Genomic DNA, 23,394 nt, shown 5'->3' with positions numbered 1-23,394 from the left:
ACCAGCCATCGCACTGAAGGTGTAAGTAACTACAAGCATTTAGTTCCTCATTTAACTCAAAACGCATTTCTCTATATATTTTATCTAAGTATTTTGTCGCTAAAGCTTTACGTGAAGGTATTTTAAATTTTGGTTGCAATTTTTCGAAAAATTGTATCCATAAAGGATGTTGCACCATCGATAATGGCGTCCCTGTTACAAATATAGCTCTCGCTAATTCTGTTTTTATATGATCATCGGTGTCTTGAAACTCAGCATTTATTGTAGTGTTAGCAGACGACGAGGGGCTTATAAAAGAATCATTTGTCTCTATCTCTGACAGTCCAGACATTTTGGTTTTGGACGAGCTATCTTTTATAAGTTTCATAGAGTCTTTTAATGTTTCTGGAGATTTTGGACAAGTGATAAGATGTTGAAGCATTTTGGCAGCATTACTGAATTTGTAGACCTTATTACAAAGCTTGCAAGAAACAGACTTGTTTGGTAAAGTACGGTAGTGCTCCCATATGCGTAAATCTTTAGGTCTCCCCATTGAACCTAAAAAAATGAACGATGATTAGTTGGTCTGACGAAAATTCAACAATAGAGTGCCTATTTTTTTACAATGATTATTTCTTGTTATTTACAATAAATTTATTAAAAAAATAATAAAATAAATACAAAAAACCTTTATAAAATTACATCTCCTCGGAGGATTAAACGCAGACGCTAGTTTATTATCGTATTGTTCTGTATTTTTCTCAGCAACTTCTTTAATTCGATTAGGTACTTACGCATATTATGTTAAAAATAAATATCTAGTACACATCTTAGGCTATCCACCATTATTATCCAATGACGACTCTCAGCTAACTATGCACTATCATCCAAAATAAACGTGTATGGAAAATTTTATCCCAGTCGGTTGAGGATTGAGGATAATTGCATCAACATACGAACATACCTACATACTTTTATTTACATAACGCAAGCTAAATAAAAGCTTGTAATAATACATCTAATTTTAAGTTAAAATTGTTAAGTGATCATGATATAATTGTATCATTCAAAAATCCACTTACCTTTAATTATTTCTTGTTAAGTATAAATATTATTTCAAATCTGCTCCCTTAATATGCACTTTTTTACTGCTTTTCCTACCTAACACGTTACCAGGAAGTCACGTTACCAGAGTCAGAGTAATAGTGAACACGTTTGACAGTGATTGTCGTCGCCTCATATTCAGCGTCGACGAATAGGGGAATCCCCAGTCATAATGTATTGCATGCGTGGCGGTCTTACTTCAAATCCATAAACAAAGAGATAATTACAGAACTCGATACTAGATGGCGCTGTTTTTGTTTGAAGAAAGTTTGCGGGCTAAAATACATAGAATTTCATCAATGACTTCCACAAAGAACAACATTTCTGTTTTTTCTAAGTCCGTATCTCTTCCGTATATTTCATAAGATATAAGCTTGGGCTACATTGTTATGCAACGTGATTTTGTCGCTGTCTTGCTAGCAGGGTTGACAGATATACGATTTAAATCGTACTCATACTATTATTTGTCTATTTTTTAATGTACGATCGTAAAGATTATGATCGTAATTCGCACAAAAACATACGACTTTTTGGTTACCTGGCAACATTTTTATTATGAAACGAACATGCTCACATCATCAGTCACATGCAACAATTTATTGGGGATTTCCCCTTCACATCTGGCAGTCCTGCTTGCTAGAATATAGGTAAGTCAGCCACAGTTACTGACGATCGATATTTAAAGGGTATTGTTTTTGTGCTAAATATTTCATAAAAACGTTATTTAATACTTTGTGGATTATTAATTTAGTTGATAATCACTGGAAGTAAAATGGATGCTAATTTGAGAGATCAAGATCTTCGTATAAAACAGTTAATAAAAGAAAATCTACGTAAGTACTCTTTTTATACCTAGGTAGGTAAGGTATAATAAACACAAAAGGTACTTAGATCGCGTGTGTTCGAAGCATTTATTCTAATAAATTTAATTTAAAATTGTAGAAAGAAAAAAATGTCTGCCAAGCCGTAGCCGAAGCCGATCTCCAAATATATTTGGCGATAGTGAGACCCAGTGTCCAGATGATTTACCCAGCGTCGTCGCAACAAAGAAAAAAACGAGGATAAAGTAAAAGAAAATTTACTGAAAGAAGAAACAAACTGTTCTAAATGCTTAATTTATGGAGAAGAGGATAAAAGAAATGAGTATTTCGGACTGTTAGTGGCTCAAGAATTTAAATATATACGGCCATGTGTGCGAACGAGGTGTTATGAAGAAATTTTAAAGTATCTACGGGAAGCAAAAGGCCAACATGTTGATCAACTGCAACATGAAAACACTGAAAATTAATTACTTTCATTTTATTATATATAGATTTTTAAAATTTCCTGAAATATTATTAGTTAACGTTTTATTTAATATTGTAGAATTGATCAATACAATTTATAAAAATAATTTATTGGTATTACTTATATATTTTCAAAAAAATACGTAAGAACCTATTTTTTTGGGTGATTATGGGAGTTTATGGGTGTTTATTGGGTTTTTACCAAAGCACCGGGTTTAAACCCGGTGCTTTGCCCATCTGTACTGACAAGTTATTCTGACAATTTGATTCAACTCTTTTTTTTTATCTTTTTTATTTAGAGGCTTTTATCCTATAAAGATATGTCAGCCTCATCATACCCTAATTTTATAAAATATGTCACATACTTAAAACATTGATACATAAATAAATAATACATAATAGCTTAGTAGTGTATTATTTAACTCTTAATGCGCGCCAAATTTAAATTAATGAATGTCAAACGACTTTACATATCATATATCTCTAATATATATATTTCTAATTTTAATGTCAATTAAATAAAGAAACATACAGGACATATTCTTAGTACTTCTGTACCTTTATTGTATTACCCTGCACTCTAGTTTGGCTGGAAACTCCGGTCGAGAAATACTGGCACTCGAACGCTTTTGTTCGCTTTTATTTCAAATCGTCCCAAAAACAATATAATAAGCATAATAAGACTTATTTAGTACTAGCTTGTCCCCGCGACTTCGTCTGAGTGACAGTAATATGTTCACGGACCGGGATTTAAAAAAAGCTTATGACCTTTACCATTTTTATATACAACTTAGAATGGCAAACAAGCTGACGGCTCACCTGATGAAAAGTGGTAACCGTCGCCTATAGACATGAGCAGTACCATGGATATAACGGAGTATACTGTTTCGACCATGATACCCCCATGCGTTGACATTTCTGAGGACTCAGATGTTATTTCTCTGTACGCTATAAATTCACGCCATATCCCACACACACAGTCACAGCCATGCAAACACAACTGCTTCACGGTAGAAACACGAATGGGACAGAGGTACTCAAGCAAACGACTTTTGTACAAAGTCTCCCTCTGGTATAGTTAGTTTGATATAGTTGTAGATATTAAAGTTTTAAATTATTTACATAAACGCATATTATTCTATCTGTTTTTGACTACTCCTTCATTCATTATGGCGAGCATATTTTTTGGGACGTCTTTAGGAATATGTTTCAGTTCAGTAGGTCATTACTAGCAATACGCAAACTTTGTTTTCAAACTGAGGTATTTTGCATGAAAACATGTGGCATAGGATCGTTGTTCGGTGTGGAGCGAAGTACCTCTCATGAGCCCGATTCCACCTCGTTCTACGAGAAGACATCGCATTTGGCACTACAGGTCGGCAGATTGGGATGAGATGCGAATTTTTGGCATCCTACCCATGAAGGCAGGTTTGCTTCACATTGGATGATCCCGATGCCATCGCCGAGACCATCACCGATGTGGTGCTTCAGGGAATGGAATTATTTATTAGGAATAGGTCCACAGGTCACAGAGTTAGGAACTCTGTGACCTGTGGTATCATGAAACTGTTCTGATGAATTATTCGGATTGATATTTGCTGCTGATTTTCACCACCGTACCACCTGCCCTAAACTAAAGTTTCATTCCAACCATCTGGACGAGTGTCGGACTTCCACCAAGCGTTTTTTGAGGCACTTTTTTTCAAGCACAACTATTCCTAAGAATCAACTTCCAGCAGCAGTATTTCTGAACAGATACGACATCATAACCTTTAAGAAAAGAGCTTATTCTTTTTTAAAGCCGACACCACAGCTGCAATGCCGTTGGTGTTGTGGGTGATCATGGGCGGCGGTAGTCACTTACCGTCAGGTGAGTCATTTGTCCCCTGTGTTGTAAAAAAAAAAAGATTTTCGGACGCTGCGCTTAAGTAAATAAAAGAAATAAATAAATAAATTGGTGAAGATTCTAATTATTTGTAGATCTCGACCGGTGCGTTCTTGAATGACATTGGTACTGAACCAATAACATGCGATAAATTGCTACATAACATGCACACCCGGGTACTTACTCCAATAAATTCAGTGCCATTTAAAGGCGGGTGGAATATTGTAGGGAAACTACAAAATACTAAGGCATAATACCTTAGTCCTTAGGAATTGTACCGTAAGCATCAGTATATCCTGATATATCCATAGTACTGCTTATATCTGTAGGCGATGGTCTATTTTTAAACAATTTGGAAATTTGTAAGACAATGAAAATTTATGGATGCACTAATTTAATCAGACGACATATATGTCTAATCTAAATGCGCTGATAACCTGACAATGTATCTAAATTAAACGTAAAATGTTAATCCAAGTGATTAAACAAAGATTGATATCCTAAATTAGTATATATAAATAACCATCATGGACACGGCTGTTATCAAACTCGTACTATTTTGTGTGCAAAAATGAAACTCCTGCTGCTGGTCGCGCTGGTGGGCTCGGTGCTGGCCGAGGAGCCGATCGGGCTCTACTACCACGAGAACGTGGGCATCCCTCTGGCGGCCGCCATCAAGAGGAGCGAGGAGGCGGGCGACTTCGATGGATCCAGGATCGTCGGCGGATCGGCCGCATCCTCGGCGACCACCCTCACTTGGTGAGTGCTCACAGATTCCTGAGGTGTTGGTATGATTTTCACTTTTTAAACCGAGTCTTATTGGCTCGTAATAAAACTCCAATATTTGGTCTTTTTTCAATTAATATTACAAGTTAATAATTTGACTAGAGTGTATCCAATAGTTTACAAGAACCTAAAGACATACATGACTACAATATTTAGTATATGATGTAAATTGTCAATAATATGTAAAGATATAATCGGGTATTTGTGACTCTATCATCTCGGTACAGAGGCATTATCCTTAGTTCTCAGGAAGCGAAAAATATGAGAGCTACTATGGGCGTCATCGTTTATTCAGTAATATTCATGGTTTAGTTAAGTTAGTAAGGCAATCGTTTTTCATCAGATGGGCTATTAGATATTTTCCCATTTTAACTTTTATAAAAATATATAAATTTCAATTTGTCAATGGAAATATACTCTTAATTGACCGTAATAAAAAAGAATTAAATATGTCAATTAATTTATATCTTCGTGTAAATTCTGTAACAAAAAGTACAGGTACTTTTGATTAAATTAAAATGTAACCAAAAGACTTATTTTCTAATTTATAGGGTGGATTATTGATCACTCTGCAATCCGGCGGTACCTCTGTGTGCGGTTCCTCTCTCCTCTCCAACACCAGAGCAGTCACCGCCGCCCACTGCTGGTTCGACGGCCGTCAGAACGCGAGACAGTTGACCATCGTGCTGGGCTCCCTCCGCCTGTTCTCCGGCGGTACCCGCATCACAACCTCCTCCGTCTCCGTTCACGCCAACTACAGTCCCAACAACTTGAACAACGACATCGCCATCATCAACCTGAGCTGGGTTACCTACAGCAGTTAGTATTTGTTAGCAAATAACAATTATATTAACCTAACTATTGTTCGGATTCGAGTACACTACATCATAATATACAGGTAGTTCCTTTAAAAAAATAACATTAACAGTTTAAAAAAGTTCAATTCCGGTAAAACTACTCATTCGTACAGTGAGCTCTTAATTTAGAAATACAAAAAGAAGAGGATTTTGTCCAATAATTTGGCCTTTATTTTCTATTCATTGTAATTCTTGAATGAAATTAAAAGAGAGTATAACTTTATCTACAGATTAATTACCGAAATGATTTCTTTTATTCTATTGCCAGTATTTAGAGTTTAAAATAATGATATTTGCTCACAGACAACATCCAACCGGTCAGGCTGCCCACTGGCTTGACCAACAACAACTTCGTAGGCAGTTGGGCTTGGGCGGCTGGTTTCGGACGCACATCTGACAGTAAGGACATATTTCAAATTATGTACTAATATCAAAGAATTAAGTTTCCTGAATATCCATTACAAATCTTTTAAACTTGATAAGTTTAGATTACTGAACTACAAGTTAGCTTATTTTTTATGCCTTTTAATACCATTTTGAAAGGTAGTTTATATTATTATGCAAAAACTTTACACTTTATCGATTATTTTCAGGCACTGGAATCTCCAACAACCAGTTCTTGAGCCACGTGCAGCTGCAGGTCATCACCAACGCGGTGTGCGCCTCCACCTACGGCACCAGCGTCGTGGTCAGCTCCACGCTGTGTGTGAGCGGCGCTGGCGGACGCAGCACCTGCGGCGGTGACTCTGGCGGTCCTCTGTGGCTGTGGAACAACAACGAGCGCACACTGGTCTGTATACCCTTCCTTCATCCTGTTTCAGTTACATAGAGTCGAGTCTTCTCACTTTTTGCATTTTTGAAAAACTTTATTTAAGTAGATACAAGAATTCTTTTAAATTGGAATTTTTTGTGACTTTACATTGTAATTTGGAAAGTTATCTGTTAAGAAGAAACTACAATAAAAGCAGCTGTTACCGTTACAAATCCTTTTTGCTCAACTTTGTTGATTCCACTGGGTGGGTTTGGCCAATGTCTGTTTTAAGATTTAATCATTAGACCAACTTTTGTTTTTAATAAATGATTAATCTTTTCTAAAAACTTTATGAAAATTAAGTCAATATTATTAAATGAACCATCTGCTTGTCCAGTGTACCAAGAAATTTGTGATTGTTTTTAAATAATAAATTCTTATTACTAATCCACAGCTTTAACTAACACAAATGCTATTTTAGAAACTCGAATAAACTCTCGAAAATCTTAGTTTTCTATGTAAGAAAAAATATGACGTTAATTTTTTTGTCCTTCCACAGATCGGTGTGGTGTCGTTCGGCTCGGCGTCCGGTTGCCAGCGTGGCTTCCCCGCCGGTTTCGCCCGTGTCACGTCCTTCCTGTCCTGGATCCAAGCTAGATTGTAAATGTGTCCGCCTATTTATGCTATTCATTTTATTGATTAAACATTAAAGTAATTACAGCGGTCTAAAAGTGTTTTCAATTTATTTACCATTAAGAATGCAACAACCAATTGGAGTAATAATCAACATTACTACCATTATAACAGCTGTTAACTGCCCACTACTGAATGTAAGCCTTCCCCGACCTCGAGCCACTTGTATCCACTGATTTCTTGCAATGTCAAAGAATGTTGGTAGATTAGGATCAGGACGATACGATAGCCAGTGAGGGATCTGTGTTTAACAGTATACAGATAAAAAACAAATGATAAATGGTCTTGCATCCCAAATTTTGCGGCCATGTTACAGCTTTACTTTAGGACTTTGGTCAGTAATATAATTTATTTAACAGATATCAAGGTCATATTAAGGATTGCTGCATAACATTAATTAACGTTAACAAGTATACTTCGCTATTAAAACTATTTTGAAAAGAAGCACAAAGGGAATGTTCCTGATATAGTAGTCTATATATTTAAGAAAAATGATTTGATGTAGGTATTGGGGCAATAGAAGCCAAAGTTTGTGACAGCGTTACTGTTGCACGAAATTGATACGGTTTTCGCAGTTGTATTTCTGAATGTTAAGCTTGAAAACTAATATATTTTTTAATTGTATATACAATCTAAAGTAGGTGTAATCTATCTAAGTAGTAAAATCTCAAGTTATCCATCACAATAGACTAACTGACCTGCCTTTTCATTCTAGTCTGTAATTCATCACTAGTACCCCGCCAGCGTATATCAGACAGTGTTAGCGCAGGCAGGAACCATTCCATTATCATCCATTAACAACAATACTTCATTACATCAGTTAAAAAAACATACAGTAATTTTTTTGTTATTAGTTATGTATTTGATAAATTTTTTGTTCTTTGTAAGCCCACTTTATTGGGCTTCTAATAAAACTGCATATATTTTTTTACAACACAGGGGGCAAACGAGCATGCGGCTCACCTGATGGTAAGTGACTACCGCCGCCCATGATCACCTACAACACCAGCGGCATTGCAGGTGTGCTGCCGGCCTTTTAAAAAGGAATATACTCTTTTCTTGAAGGTTATGTTGTCGTATCGGTTCGGAAATACTGCCGCTGGAAGTTGATTCCAAAGAATGGTTGTGCGTGGTCAGTATAAATGTGTTACTGTGTCCTCAGTCCATGACATCACCGCCCGCCGGCACCTGCGCCACCTGCAACTGCAAGTTACCACCAACTCCGCGTGCGCCGCCACCTACGGCGCCGATGTCGTCACCGACTCCACCCTCTGCGTGGGCAGTGATATTTTCAACAGTAGCACGTGCGACGGTGATTCCGGTGGTCCGATGTGGCTGTGGAATGGACGACAGCGCACTATGGTGTCGTGTCGTATCAAGAGTTAAAGAGACTCGCTGAACATCGTAGTGAGTGGCAAAACTCAACTGACAAGAGCGCAGCTCTTAAATAGGAAAAAAAAACAAAATATAAACGTATAAAATATACGTATAAACCTTCCTTTTGAATCACTCTATCTATTGATAAAAGCAGCATTAAAATCCGTTGCGTAGTTTAAAAGATCTAAGCGTACAGACGGCGAGAAGCGAGTTTGCTCTAAACTATATAGAGAAGTAAACATCTAAAGATAAATTCTTGTCTCCTCGGATCGGTGTTGCGTCGTTCTTCTCGGCGTCTGACTATCACCTAGCACAGCACCTATAGGATTTGTCCGGGTCACGTCCTTCCTGTCCTGGATCCAAGAGAAATTGTGAATGTATCTGTCGTTATTAAACTATAGAAATTTAAAGAATGTTTTTCATTTGTGTACCGTCGTTATATGTAATGCCACCAGAGAGAAGTTTTGTACAAAAATCGTTTGCTTGGTTACCTCTGTTTTGGCGAGGACCCAAAGAAATAACTCATATATATATAGTGTCATGTTAATTTTTTTAATGCAACTTAGAATGGCAAACAATCTGACACCCAACCTGATGGAAAGTGGTAACCGTCGCCTATAGACATGAGCAGTATCATGGACATAGCAGAGTATACTTTAGCCCATGATACCCCCTATGCGTTGCCTTTTCCTGAGGACTCAGATGTGATTCCTCTGCACCCCGTAAATTCACTGTCCTATTCCACCCTTCAAACCGAAACAGTCATGCAAACACAACTACTTCACAATAGAAACACGAATGGGACAGAGGTATCCAAGCAAAGGACTTTTATACAAAATTTCCCTATGGTGATTTTGTGAAGATAAATAAAATTTTATATGAAACGCTTTTTTTCAATACTGCTGAATCTGAATAGGGATTTATAAAGTGCAATGGAAGGTAGAAAATACATGCACAACGGGAATTTTATAAACTTAGGTACTGTTTTCGTAACTCGCATTGAAGTCTTCGGACAAACGCAGTGGACGGATAATGGCTGAAATGATGAGGATTTGAAGTCTTCACTAGCTCTGCGAGCTGCGACCCTCAGTGCGAGGTGAGACGCTGTGACGCAAATCGCCATACGCCCCCTGAAGATTACAAGATGAAGTTGAAACAATTGTCAGAGAAGACATATTATATGTAGTAAATTCACAAAATTCCTGTTGTGCATTTGTATGTAAAAATCGTTAAAAAATTAATAGAAATCAGAATAATAATGTCTATTATATAGCACACAGTGATTGTCTACCATCAGGCAAGCTGTATGCTTGCTTACCATCTTCGTGGCTTACAAATTTTTCTGTTTAGTTCGGAGGTGGGTACTTTGGGCTGTTCCAGATGCTGGTCGCCTGATTCTTTTTATAACTCACGTCATAGATGGCGATTTATTTAAATGTGTGACATTTATATATATTGTTTGTAGCACTTGAACAAAAGATACAGCGGTTAGTTTAACAACTTGTTAGCAAGGGAGGGCTTATCTCTAAAAGCCAGATCTCTTCTAGCCAACCCAGTGCAGTTAGAGAAAATAATTAATTGGCGGGTAACCTAGTGTAGGAAAGGTACAAGTAAAAATAATGTAAATAAAACAAACATACACAAATTATAAATAAATAAATTATTATACATATGTATAATATATATAATAGGGGGGGAAGAGATTGTTAGTAATGGAGACTGAGAATCCCATTGCTAGCAATATACCCAACCAAGCCGACCTCCTCGCGGTTCCCCCTGTAAACTATCATGGTTAATTCCTGATGAATTCATCATGATGGGCTAACTGGCCTGTTTTCATTCTCATCTATCATCCTTCACTGGTGCTCCGTCAGCGTATCCCGTTAGCGCAGGCGGGGTTACCATACCATTTTCACTCATCAAAAAAAAAATATATATATATATATATATATATATATATATATATATATATATATAAGATTTCAATCTTTTCTTGAAGGAAGTAATGGAGGGACTATACCGTATGTCAGCAGGTAGCCTGTTCCACAGTCGCGCAGCACAAGATGAGACACTTATATAAAATTGTAATACATATGGCGTACATGTGACACGTGCAGGAAGTCACGGCTGATGACTAGTATGTAGAGTCTTATCTGTAGGCACCCGTGTAAAGCTGGGTCGGATCAGCTAGCTAGTAATCCAATGCAACAATGACATATTATATCATTAAGCCACATACATAACTAGACTGATAATCTTATCAATTATGACACACCTATATTTATACAGGCTGTATCAAATGAACACATACAGGATGTCATCTAAATCATTGGCATTTTTTTCATCATCATTATACTCCTCCCTCATTAAGGGAGTTTTCCCAGTTGTTGCCACGCTTGGTAGGCGGATTCGTAACTGCAGTTAGCCGTTGATGGTGTGTTAAGAAGGACGCTGCTGCCCATCCCTCGCGCTCCCTTAGTCGCCTCTTACTACACCCACGAGAAAGGAAGAGGTAGCCTATCCTATACCGGGAACTCACGTATTCTTTCCTACCAGTTAAACCGAATATTTTTTATTTTAAAAACTTTGGTTGTAAAATGACAAAACTCGAGCCTCCCGTGCTAAGTTTGATCGATTGATCGTTCTTTCCTTTCTATATTTGCTGGAAGAGAACTCATGAAGAGTTATACTCACCTTTGTACATTTAATTTAAAATAAACAAGCTGACGGCCCACCTGATGGAAAGTGGTAACCGTCGCCTATAGACATGAGCTTATTACATTACCAGAGGGAGACTTTGTACAAAAGTCGATTGCTTGGGTATCTCTGTCACATTCGTGTTTCTACTGTGAAGCAGTTATGTTTGCATGGCTATGTTTCGGTATAAAGGATGGGATATGGCGTGAATTTACAGAGTACAGAGGAATAACACCTGAATCCTCAAGAATGACAACGCATGGGCGTTATCATGGGCGAAGCAGTATACTCTGTTATGTCCATGGTACTGCTCATGTGTATAGGTGACGGTTACCACTTACCATCAGGTGGGCCGTCAGCCTGTTTGCCATTCTAAGTTGCATAAAAAAAAGACATGAGGGTTTCGTTTTTACCTTTGGAGGTATGGAACTTTAAAAATGAAGTATGCAGGTACTATTTTCCTGTAATCGCGTCACGTTAATCTCTACAGTGAATTTAAAATATATGTAAACTCGTAGTTAGTAGCTTTGCTATATTACAAATGAATAAGAAGAGTCCCAATATTGATCCCTGTGGAACTCCCTATGTAACATGTGTGAATATAGCACTTTTCTAAATTTCTAAATTAATATTTTGCTTAATAGCACAATTTAATTTGTATTCTAAACAATCTCTGTTAAATTTTATGCATTCATTTTTCATAATTTCACATAAGTCATCTCAACTCATATTTCTGATATTGGATGGCAGACATTATACATTCAAAACCGCTGCTTCGTATAAATTCCAAGAACTTTTTTATCGATCGCTATATTTAATCTGCACGACGCTGATAATCTGACAGAATATCTAAATGAATCTTTAAAAATGTTAATCTCATTGATTAAGACAAGATTGATGATTTGAACTGGTATATATAAAGGTCGACAGTAGAGCCGATTATTATCATCACTTAGTTCCGTGTGCAACAATGAAACTCCTGCTGCTGATCGCGCTGGTGGGCTCGGTGCTGGCCGAGGAGCCGATCGGCTCTACTACCACGAGAACGTGGGCATCCCTCTGGCGGCCGCCATCAAGAGGAGCGAGGAGGCTGCTGACTTCGATGGATCCAGGATCGTCGGCGGTTCCGCCGCGGCTCTCGGCAACCACCCTCACTTGGTGAGTACTCACATATTTTATGACTGCCTTCATATTCTGAGATTTTCGAAGTAGTTCTAATATTTTTCACTTTTTTATTTATTATGGCATTCCCAATCTTGAGGTCAATCTTGAAAACTATTCAAAATTTTCAAATCAGAAACGTTGGCCTTATTTTCTACTTTTTTTTTATTTAAGTATTCACTGATGGAACTGTATATTAATGCATAGAATGACATTCATTTGTAACAAAATTAGGCCTGCATACGAAGAGTGAAGCTTAGCATGACAAAATAATTAGAATTATGTCCCACGAAAAACCCACTTCCGTTGTGGCAATATCAATTATATTGATTTAAAAAGCCAGTTATTATTATTTAAAAACTGAACTATTAAACCGACTTTGACCAAATTTCCATAGTAGTACTATGGAAATTTTTAAAAGTATCCTTTCATATAAAAAAAAAAAATCCAAAAATCTAATTTATGTGGCAACAAACATTAAAAAAATACCACCGCATTGAAAACTTTAATTTTAACTAATAATTAGCTAATAATTTAGTCGACAATCTACATTCGCCTTGTCAGAATAATAGCTTTAGAATCAAAAGAAAAGTCTTACTTATTTCTTTATGTTTAGGGTGGATTGTTGATCACTCTACAATCTGGTGGTACCTCTGTGCGGTTCCTCTCTCCTCTCCAACACCAGAGCAGTCACCGCCGCCCACTGCTGGTTCGACGGCCGTCAGAACGCGAGACAGTTGACCATCGTGCTGGGCTCCTCCGCCTGTTCTCCGGCGGTACCCGTATCACCTCCTCCTCCGTCGCCGTACACGCCAACTACAACCCCAACAACCTGAACAACGACATCGCCATCATCGGCCTCAGCTGGGTCACCTATACCAGTTAGTATTTGTTAGCTGTCATCATTATATAAAGAGCTAACTTCACAATTTAGCATTGTTATACAATACTATCCTTAATAATGGGGGAAAGGCAGTGCCGATATCCTTCTAATGTGACCAAAACATAAGATATTAATTTACCTACATCGATAATTGTTGTGATCGTGTACAGAAATTTAAATGCAATCCTTGTGTTGACAGACAACATCCAGCCCGTGAGGCTGCCCACTGGTCTGGGCAATGTCAACCTGGCTGGTAACTGGGCTTGGGCTGCTGGCTTCGGACGCACCTCCGACAGTAAGTTCTTTAATATTGGCAAATAACAATAATGAAATTTTTGGATTCGTATTCATTTTAATTTTCATTTTACTAGCATCATACTCTTTTTATTAACAATTTCAGGCAGTGGAATCTCCAACAACCAGATCTTGAGTCAAGTGCAGCTGCAGATCATCACCAACGCGGTGTGCGCCTCCACCTACGGTAGCAACGTTGTGGTCAGCTCCACGCTCTGTGTGAGCGGCGCCGGCGGACGCAACATCTGCAGTGGTGACTCCGGCGGCCCTCTGTGGCTCTGGGTCAACAACCAGCGCACTCTGGTCTGTACCTTCGATTTTGTTTACTTTTAAATTCTTTTGCTCTGTGTCATTAGTTCTAGTAATTGGGGTTGCTCGAGATATATGTGACTGACAGTTGGTTGGACGCTTTTGCCTCTCACTGTTCCAACGAATTTGGAACAGTTCATTGTCATTTCAGTCTATATTTGTACACATTTGAAAAAGATTCTCACGCATAAGACCTTATCTAGTTCGAAACTAATTCCGTTAATCTTAAAGATATGTGATTAGTTCCGATAAATCAGTCAGAATTATTAATAATAAATTTATCTATTCTAAAAACTAATAGTATATGAACAAAGTAATCAGCAATGTCTGCCAAGATTGCATCATAATCAGCGGCTATTATGTTAGCGAATGAATCAGCTTTTGTAAGTTGGCTCTGAAATTCGAATACTAATAATAACAAAGAATTGTCATAATATTTTTTATGATCAATTGTCTTCGCTGTGCGGTCTCCGCAGAGAATAGATCATCCCTTCTTTTCCCATGGGTGTTGTAAGAGATGACGAAGAGAGGGCGAGCGGTGAGCAGCAGCACCCTTTTAAAACATCTCCAAAACCTAACTGCGGTTGCTAATTAGGCTGCCAAGCGTGGAAACTACTGGAAAATCTCCCCAAGGGGAGGCTATTGTTTAGCAGTGAACGGTTAAAAGCTGATATGAGGATGATATGATGATCAACTATCTACAATTGTCTTCATAAGATCGTGTAATGAAACATGCATGGCTATCATACAGGCGCAGTTGTGCTCACAGCAGAAGACTTTTATATAGTCTTTCACTAGAACAGACATTGTCGCAATTTTGCTGATATGACCCTGGTATCAATCGGAACTTAAGCAAACTCCGGATGATAATAGAATGGTAACCCCGCTTGCGCTATCGGTATATGTTACGCTAGCTGGCACCGGTGAGGGATGATTGGTGAGGATGAAAAGGCAGGTCAGTTGGCACATTGTAACGAATTCAACGATAAATAAATCACGATGATTTCTAGGAGGAACTGTGTGGAGGTCGTCTCGATAGTGTATATTGATAGCAATGGGGACTAACCTCCCCATTACTAACAATCCCTTTCCATTTAGAGGAAATATTAGGTATCTATGGACTTGATAAAACGTGAAATATATAACCTCGACTTATGGTTTCTCCCGCAGGTCGGTGTGGTGTCGTTCGGCTCGGCCTCCGGCTGCCAGCGCGGCTTCCCGTCCGGTTTCGCCCGCGTTACCTCCTTCCTCTCCTGGATCCAGGCTAGACTGTAAATGTCTCTCTATACGTATTAATGATTAATAATAAAGTAATTACAGCAATTTAAAAAGGTTTTTAATTTCTTTACTATTCATAAAACGAGCAATAAACCAATATTAAAACGAAATATACTGGTAATACATTTTCGTTCAAATCTTGCAATAATTACGAGTATAATAGTAAATTAACTAGTATAGATCTATTAAACTATAACCTACAGGAAATATCTTAGACAAGTTATCTATACCTAATTATGTAATTATTTATTTATTTAACTCTTTATTGCACCATAAATAAAAATATACAATGACAAGTGAATAATTCGAGTGAAATACAGTAACATAAATACAGATTGAAATATACACATAAAGGTACAAGAGGCGGTGTTATCGCTAGGGCGATCTCTTACAGACAACCTTTGGTTAAAGGAGAACAGATAGAAATGGGCAGGCGGCGCGAGAGTGAATTAATATTTAAATTAATTTTTCGTGCATAAAATACAAAAACCTGTAGTGCATAAAAATATCAAATACATATAATTTATAAAACTACTTACTATAACAATTAGATACATACAATTATGTATTTATAGTTGCTTAAATTCCTTATCTCTTGCCAGATCCCTTACCAGAGGGAGACTGTACAAAAGTCGTTTCATGGGCACCTCTATCCCATTCGTGTTGCAACCGTGAAGCAGTTGTGTTTGCATGGCTGTGTTTCCGTTTGAAGGGTGGGATATGGCAGTGAATTTACTGGGTACAGAGGAATAACACCTGAGTCCTCAGGAATGGCAACGCATGGGGGGTATCGTGATCGAAACACTATATTCTGTTATATCCATGGTACTGCTCATATTTATAGGCGACGGTTACCACTTTCCATCAGGTGGGTCGACAGCTTGTTTGCCATTCTAAGTTGTAAAAAAATCTTTGCTATAATGTCTTACTTTTTACTATTGAGTGGGTATTTGCTATATCTGTCTATTCAATGCTAAATATGTTCTATTTACTTATGAAAACTTCACTAATTTGTATGTTATTTGTAAGTATATACTAAGTGTAATAAGAAATTAATGTTTCCCAAATAAAATAAAATAAAACTGTAAGGTGATCTTCAACTAGATAAATAGACGACCTCGAATCAATTTTACGACCGAGAATCGAACTCGGGACCTCATTACACAAAACCAAGTACCTGTTGCTACGTCATTATTATTTTTTAAATTTCACTAAAATTCTCATCTCCCCTCTTAAGGAGAGGAGATGGCAACTAACCCCCGGCAGAAGCACAGTCGGCCGGGGTTCAGGGCCCCAGGGAGAGAAACCGGCGTACAATGCGGGCAGAATCTAAGAGCACCGCTTTCTGCATCTTTCCCGGGAGTGAGCCGCCTCGGAATCCCAACCGTCTGAGATGTTGTTCCAGACTGGTTGGGATAAGACCGTTCACCGACATAACGATTGGGATGATTTCGGTAGATGTCACCCCCCACATTTCGGTCACCTCGTGAGCCAGGTCGAGATATTTTCTCTTCTTCTCGGTTTCGGCTTTCACGAGGTTCTCGTCATGCGGTATGGTGACATCCACCAAAAACACCCTCGAGAGTGCCCGATCCATCACCACGATATCAGGTTTGTTCGCAAGAACGGTTCTGTCCGTGATGATGGATCGGTCCCAGTAGAGCCTTACGCTGTCGCTTTCGAGGACCGGCTGGGGCTCGTACTTATAGTACGGCAACCTCTCATTCGCGAGGCCGTACTTCAGAGCTAGCTCTTGATGGAGTATTTTGGCTACCTGGTTGTGTCTGTGCAAGTACTCAGTGTTGGCAAGAGCTGAACAACCCGAAAGCACATGTCTGAGTGACTCTCCGGGATGGCGACATGCCCGACAGATGTCCTCAGTGCCATCCTTCAGAATGTGCTTTCGGTAATTGTTCGTTATTATTTTTATTGTATTTTTATTATTATTTCAATTGTTAATCTTTCCCATAAGGGATGTTTTGCCAGAAGTTGTAACGCTTGGCAGGCAAGTTGGCAACCGCAGTTAGGATTTTAGAGATGTTTTAAACGGAACGCTGCTGCGCATCGCTCGCTCTCCTTTAGTCGCGTCGTACGACACCCACGGGAAAGGAAGTGGTGGCCCATTCTATGGCGGGACCACAAAGGCTGATGTGATGATAATGAATGGGTAAACTCAACAACTACTCGACCGATTTTTAACATTCTTTCACCGGTAGAGAGCTACATTATGAGCGAGAGCACACACACTCATTTTGGATGAACTGTTATAAAACGAATTGTTTTTAAACGGTTTTATTATTAAACGGTTTTTAAACGGTTTTATTTAGCTCGACCTGTACGGTATTTATTTATTTGGGTCAAAATTAGAAATTGGAATTTAAGCACCTTCCCGTTGTCAGATTGATCTGAAATTTGGTACACACATTTAATTTAGATGACAATACAATATAATAAAATCAATAACATTATAAATCTAAGATGGCCGCCGATACAAAATGACGGATTACATATTTTTTCCTTAACCCCCGCAATATGGGTATCAAATGAAAGGGCTACACTAGTAAAACACGATGATTATGTCAAAACTTTAAATTCAAGATGGACGCCGTTCCAATATGGCGGACTAGGTACATATTTTTCCACAACCACCACAATATGGGTATCAAATAATAGGACTACACTGAGACACCCAGACACTAGACACTCGGACACTAGACACTCAGACGCTAGACCCTCAGACACTAGACACTCAGACACCCAGACCCTAGACACACAGACACTAGACACTCGGATACAAGACACTCAGACACTAGACACTCGGACACTAGACACTCAGACACTAGACACTCGACACTCGACACTCGACACTCAGACACTAAACACCAGATACTAGACACTCAGACACTCGACACTCAGACACTAGACACTAGACACTCGACACTAGACACTCGACACTAGACACTCGACACTCGACACTCGACACTCGACACTCGACACTCGACACTCGACACTCGACACTCGACACTCGACACTCGACACTCGACACTCGACACTCGACACTCGACACTCGACACTCGACACTCGACACTCGACACTCGACACTCGACACTCAGACACTAAACACTAGACACTAGACACTAGACACTCAGACACTCGACACTCAGACACTAGACACTCGACACTCGACACTCGACACTCGACACTCGACACTCAGATACTTAACACTAGACACTAGACACTCAGACACCCAGACACTAGACACTCAGACACTAGACACTCGGATACAAGACACTCAGACACTAGATTCTCAGACACTTGACACTCAAACACCCAGATACTAGACACTCTGATACTCGACACTCGACACTCAGACACTAAACACCAGACACTAGACACTCAGACACTCGACACTCGACGACACTCGACACTCGACACTCGACACTCAGACACTAAACACTAGACACTAGACACTAGACACTCAGACACTCGACACTCAGACACTAGACACTCGACACTCGACACTCGACACTCAGATACTAAACACTAGACACTAGACACTCCGACACTCGGATACAAGACACTCAGACACTAGACTCTCAGACACTTGACACTCAGACACCCAGACACTAGACACTCAGACACTAGACACTCGAAACTCGACACTCGACACTCGACACTCGACACTAAACACTAGACACTCAGACACTAGACACTCGGATACAAGACACCCAGACACTAGACTCTCAGACACTTGACACTCAGACACCCAGACACTAGACACTCTGACACTAGACACTCGACACTCGACACTCAGACACTAGACACTAGACACTAGACACTCGACACTAGACACTCGACACTCGACACTCGACACTCGACACTCGACACTCGACACTCAGACACTAAACACTAGACACTAGACACTCAGACACTCGACACTCAGACACTAGACACTCGACACTCGACACTCAGATACTAAACACTAGACACTAGACACTCAGACACCCAGACACTAGACACTCAGACACTAGACACTCGGATACAAGACACTCAGACACTAAACACCAGACACTAGACACTCAGACACCCAGACACTAGACACTCAGACACTAGACCCTCGGATACAAGACACTCAGATACTAGACTCTCAGACACTTGACACTCAGACACCCAGACACTAGACACTCTGACACTAGACACTCGACACTCGATTCTCGACACTCGACACTCGACACTTGACACTCGACACTCGACACTCGACACTCGACACTCGACACTCGACACTCAGACACTCGACACTAGACACTCAGACACTCAGACACTCGACACTAGACACTCAGACACTCAGACACTAGACACTCAGACACTAGACACTCAGACACCCAGACACTAGACACTCTGACACTAGACACTCGACACTCGATACTCGACACTCGACACTCGACACTCGACACTCGACACTCGACACTCGACACTCGACACTCGACACTCGACACTCGACACTCAGACACTCGACACTAGACACTAGACACTCAGACACTCAGACACTCGACACTAGACACTCAGACACTCAGACACTAGACACTCAGACACTAGACACTCAGACACTAGACACTCAGGCACTAGACACTAGACACTAGACACTCGACACTCGACAGTCGACACTCGTCACTCGACACTCAGACACTAAACACTAGACACTAGACACCAGACACTCAGACACTCGACACTCAGACACTAGACACTCGACACTCGACACTCGACACTCGACACTCAGATACTAAACACTAGACACTAGACACTCAGACACTGGACACTCGGATACAAGACACTCAGACACTAGACTCTCAGACGCTTGACACTCAGACACCTTTTTGGCCTCAGTTCCGTCGAACCCAAATGTACGAAACAGATATATCATCAGTTTTAATTGACTTTGGCACAGACGGCATGCACGTTATTTACCCTAAAGCCATACAGTTTCCAGCAAAATTCAATTATGGTACGGCTGAAAAAAGGATGTTGCCCTTAGTTTTGTCATGAGCATTCACCGTCCATAAAATGCAGGGCAGCTCCGTCGACCATGCAGTAGTATATTTGGGCTCAAAATGGTTTGAGGAAGGACAAGCATACGTGGCTCTAAGTCGAGTCAAGTCTCTGGAAGGGCTATGTATTGAGGAATTAGATTGTACTAAATTATCAGGTAAGAAACCATGTAATAATGATGCACTGAATGAATTAAATAAAATGAGGAATATTCGGTAAACAATTTCACTAAATACTAAAAACAAGAAAATAAAAATCGGTAAAAAAACTTTTAAGTTAAACGGTTTTATTTTATGTGCACTGAAAACTACAAAATAAATAAATAGTTACTTACCTATCAACCTACGTAGGTGATCTCGGTCATTAATATCTCTGATGGTAGTGGTTGTCATAACATGAACCATGTCAGCGGCCGAAAGGCAGTTCATGAGAGAACACTAACACCAGGGTTTGCTTGGTAGGTAAACTAAGCAGCCCGCACTATAACAAGTAGGTATTTTGACCTTCTAGTTCAGAAATATTTTAGTACTAGGCAGAATAGCTTTTAGGCATATTAGACTAAAATAAAAACGTGGGGCTCATTAACTATTTCTGTATTACTTTCTACTATACTAAGTGTGGATTGCATCGACTTATTATAATCGTCATCATCATCATCCTAGCGGTTTATCCCGGTCGCATCCGAAACCTCATAGCTCCGGAGTCCAGAGTCCGCTGAATCGACTTACTATAATCGTAACTGGAGGTTTTGACCATCAATAACCAGCCTTTACGGCTTCACCAGCGAACGCCGAGCTCATGATCTACCAAAGTATAAGATATGCTCTGCTATAGGTATGATTTCAGAGGGGCCCCACGTTTTTATTTTAGTCTAATATGCCTAAAAGCTATTCTGCCTAGTACTAAAATATTTCTGAACTAGAAGGTCAAAATACCTACTTGTTATAGTGCGGGCTGCTTAGTTTACCTACCAAGCAAACCCTGGTGTTAGTGTTCCCTCATGAACTGCCTTTCGGCCGCTGACATGGTTCATGTTATGACAACCACTACCATCAGAGATATTAATGACCGAGATCACCTACGTAGGTTGATAGGTAAGTAACTATTTATTTATTTTGTAGTTTTCAGTGCACATAAAATAAAACCGTTTAACTTAAAAGTTTTTTTACCGATTTTTATTTTCTTGTTTTTAGTATTTAGTGAAATTGTTTACAGAATATTCCTCATTTTATTTAATTCATTCAGTGCATCATTATTACATGGTTTCTTACCTGATAATTTAGTACAATCTAATTCCTCAATACATAGCCCTTCCAGAGACTTGACTCGACTTAGAGCCACGTATGCTTGTCCTTCCTCAAACCATTTTGAGCCCAAATATACTACTGCATGGTCGACGGAGCTGCCCTGCATTTTATGGACGGTGAATGCTCATGACAAAACTAAGGGCAACATCCTTTTTTCAGCCGTACCATAATTGAATTTTGCTGGAAACTGTATGGCTTTAGGGTAAATAACGTGCATGCCGTCTGTGCCAAAGTCAATTAAAACTGATGATATATCTGTTTCGTACATTTGGGTTCGACGGAACTGAGGCCAAAAAGGTGTCTGAGTGTCAAGCGTCTGAGAGTCTAGTGTCTGAGTGTCTTGTATCCGAGTGTCCAGTGTCTGAGTGTCTAGTGTCTAGTGTTTAGTATCTGAGTGTCGAGTGTCGAGTGTCGAGTGTCGAGTGTCTAGTGTCTGAGTGTCGAGTGTCTGAGTGTCTGGTGTCTAGTGTCTAGTGTTTAGTGTCTGAGTGTCGAGTGACGAGTGTCGACTGTCGACTGTCGAGTGTCGAGTGTCTAGTGTCTAGTGTCTAGTGTCTGAGTGTCTAGTGTCTGAGTGTCTAGTGTCTGAGTGTCTAGTGTCTGAGTGTCTGAGTGTCTAGTGTCGAGTGTCTGAGTGTCTGAGTGTCTAGTGTCTAGTGTCGAGTGTCTGAGTGTCGAGTGTCGAGTGTCGAGTGTCGAGTGTCGAGTGTCGAGTGTCGAGTGTCGAGTGTCGAGTGTCGAGTGTCGAGTATCGAGTGTCGAGTGTCTAGTGTCAGAGTGTCTAGTGTCTGGGTGTCTGAGTGTCTAGTGTCTGAGTGTCTAGTGTCTGAGTGTCTGAGTGTCTAGTGTCGAGTGTCTGAGTGTCTGAGTGTCTAGTGTCGAGTGTCTGAGTATCGAGTGTCGAGTGTCGAGTGTCGAGTGTCGAGTGTCAAGTGTCGAGTGTCGAGTGTCGAGAATCGAGTGTCGAGTGTCTAGTGTCAGAGTGTCTAGTGTCTGGGTGTCTGAGTGTCAAGTGTCTGAGAGTCTAGTATCTGAGTGTCTTGTATCCGAGGGTCTAGTGTCTGAGTGTCTAGTGTCTGGGTGTCTGAGTGTCTAGTGTCTGGTGTTTAGTGTCTGAGTGTCTTGTATCCGAGTGTCTAGTGTCTGAGTGTCTAGTGTCTGGGTGTCTGAGTGTCTAGTGTCTAGTGTTTAGTATCTGAGTGTCGAGTGTCGAGTGTCTAGTGTCTGAGTGTCGAGTGTCTGAGTGTCTAGTGTCTAGTGTTTAGTGTCTGAGTGTCGAGTGTCGAGTGTCGAGTGTCGAGTGTCGAGTGTCGAGTATCTAGTGTCGAGTGTCTAGTGTCTAGTGTCTGAGTGTCGAGTGTCGAGTGTCTAGTGTCAGAGTGTCTAGTGTCTGGGTGTCTGAGTGTCAAGTGTCTGAGAGTCTAGTGTCTGGGTGTCTTGTATCCGAGTGTCGAGTGTCTAGTGTCTGAGTGTCTAGTGTTTAGTGTCGAGTGTCGAGTGTCGAGTGTCGAGTTTCGAGTGTCTAGTGTCTGAGTGTCTAGTGTCTGGGTGTCTGAGTGTCAAGTGTCTGAGAGTCTAGTGTCTGAGTGTCTTGTATCCGAGTGTCGGAGTGTCTAGTGTCTAGTGTTTAGTATCTGAGTGTCGAGTGTCGAGTGTCGAGTGTCTAGTGTCTGAGTGTCGAGTGTCTGAGTGTCTAGTGTC

General features: G+C 39.9%; 1 protein-coding gene and 1 pseudogene across 1 annotated transcript; both read left to right on the top strand.

Annotated features, from left to right (window-relative positions):
- The first annotated feature begins 4,802 nt into the window (after nt 1-4,802).
- Nucleotides 4,803-7,380, top strand: LOC113515096 (collagenase-like). Its single transcript, XM_026899243.3, is given in 6 exon segments — nt 4,803-4,991; nt 4,994-5,013; nt 5,592-5,859; nt 6,201-6,296; nt 6,491-6,687; nt 7,208-7,380. Coding segments are annotated over 6 exon segments (852 nt in total). The 5' UTR covers nt 4,803-4,825; the 3' UTR covers nt 7,313-7,380.
- A 5,005-nt stretch (nt 7,381-12,385) lies between these two features.
- LOC128200041 (collagenase-like) lies at nt 12,386-15,393 on the top strand (annotated as a pseudogene).
- The last annotated feature ends 8,001 nt before the right edge of the window (nt 15,394-23,394 follow it).

This window comes from Galleria mellonella, unplaced genomic scaffold (genome assembly GCF_026898425.1).
Source record: "Galleria mellonella isolate WM207_F2 unplaced genomic scaffold, CSIRO_AGI_GalMel_v1 utg10765, whole genome shotgun sequence".
Classification (NCBI taxonomy): Eukaryota; Metazoa; Arthropoda; class Insecta; order Lepidoptera; family Pyralidae; genus Galleria; species Galleria mellonella.
This window is presented reverse-complemented; position numbering and strand designations above follow the sequence as displayed.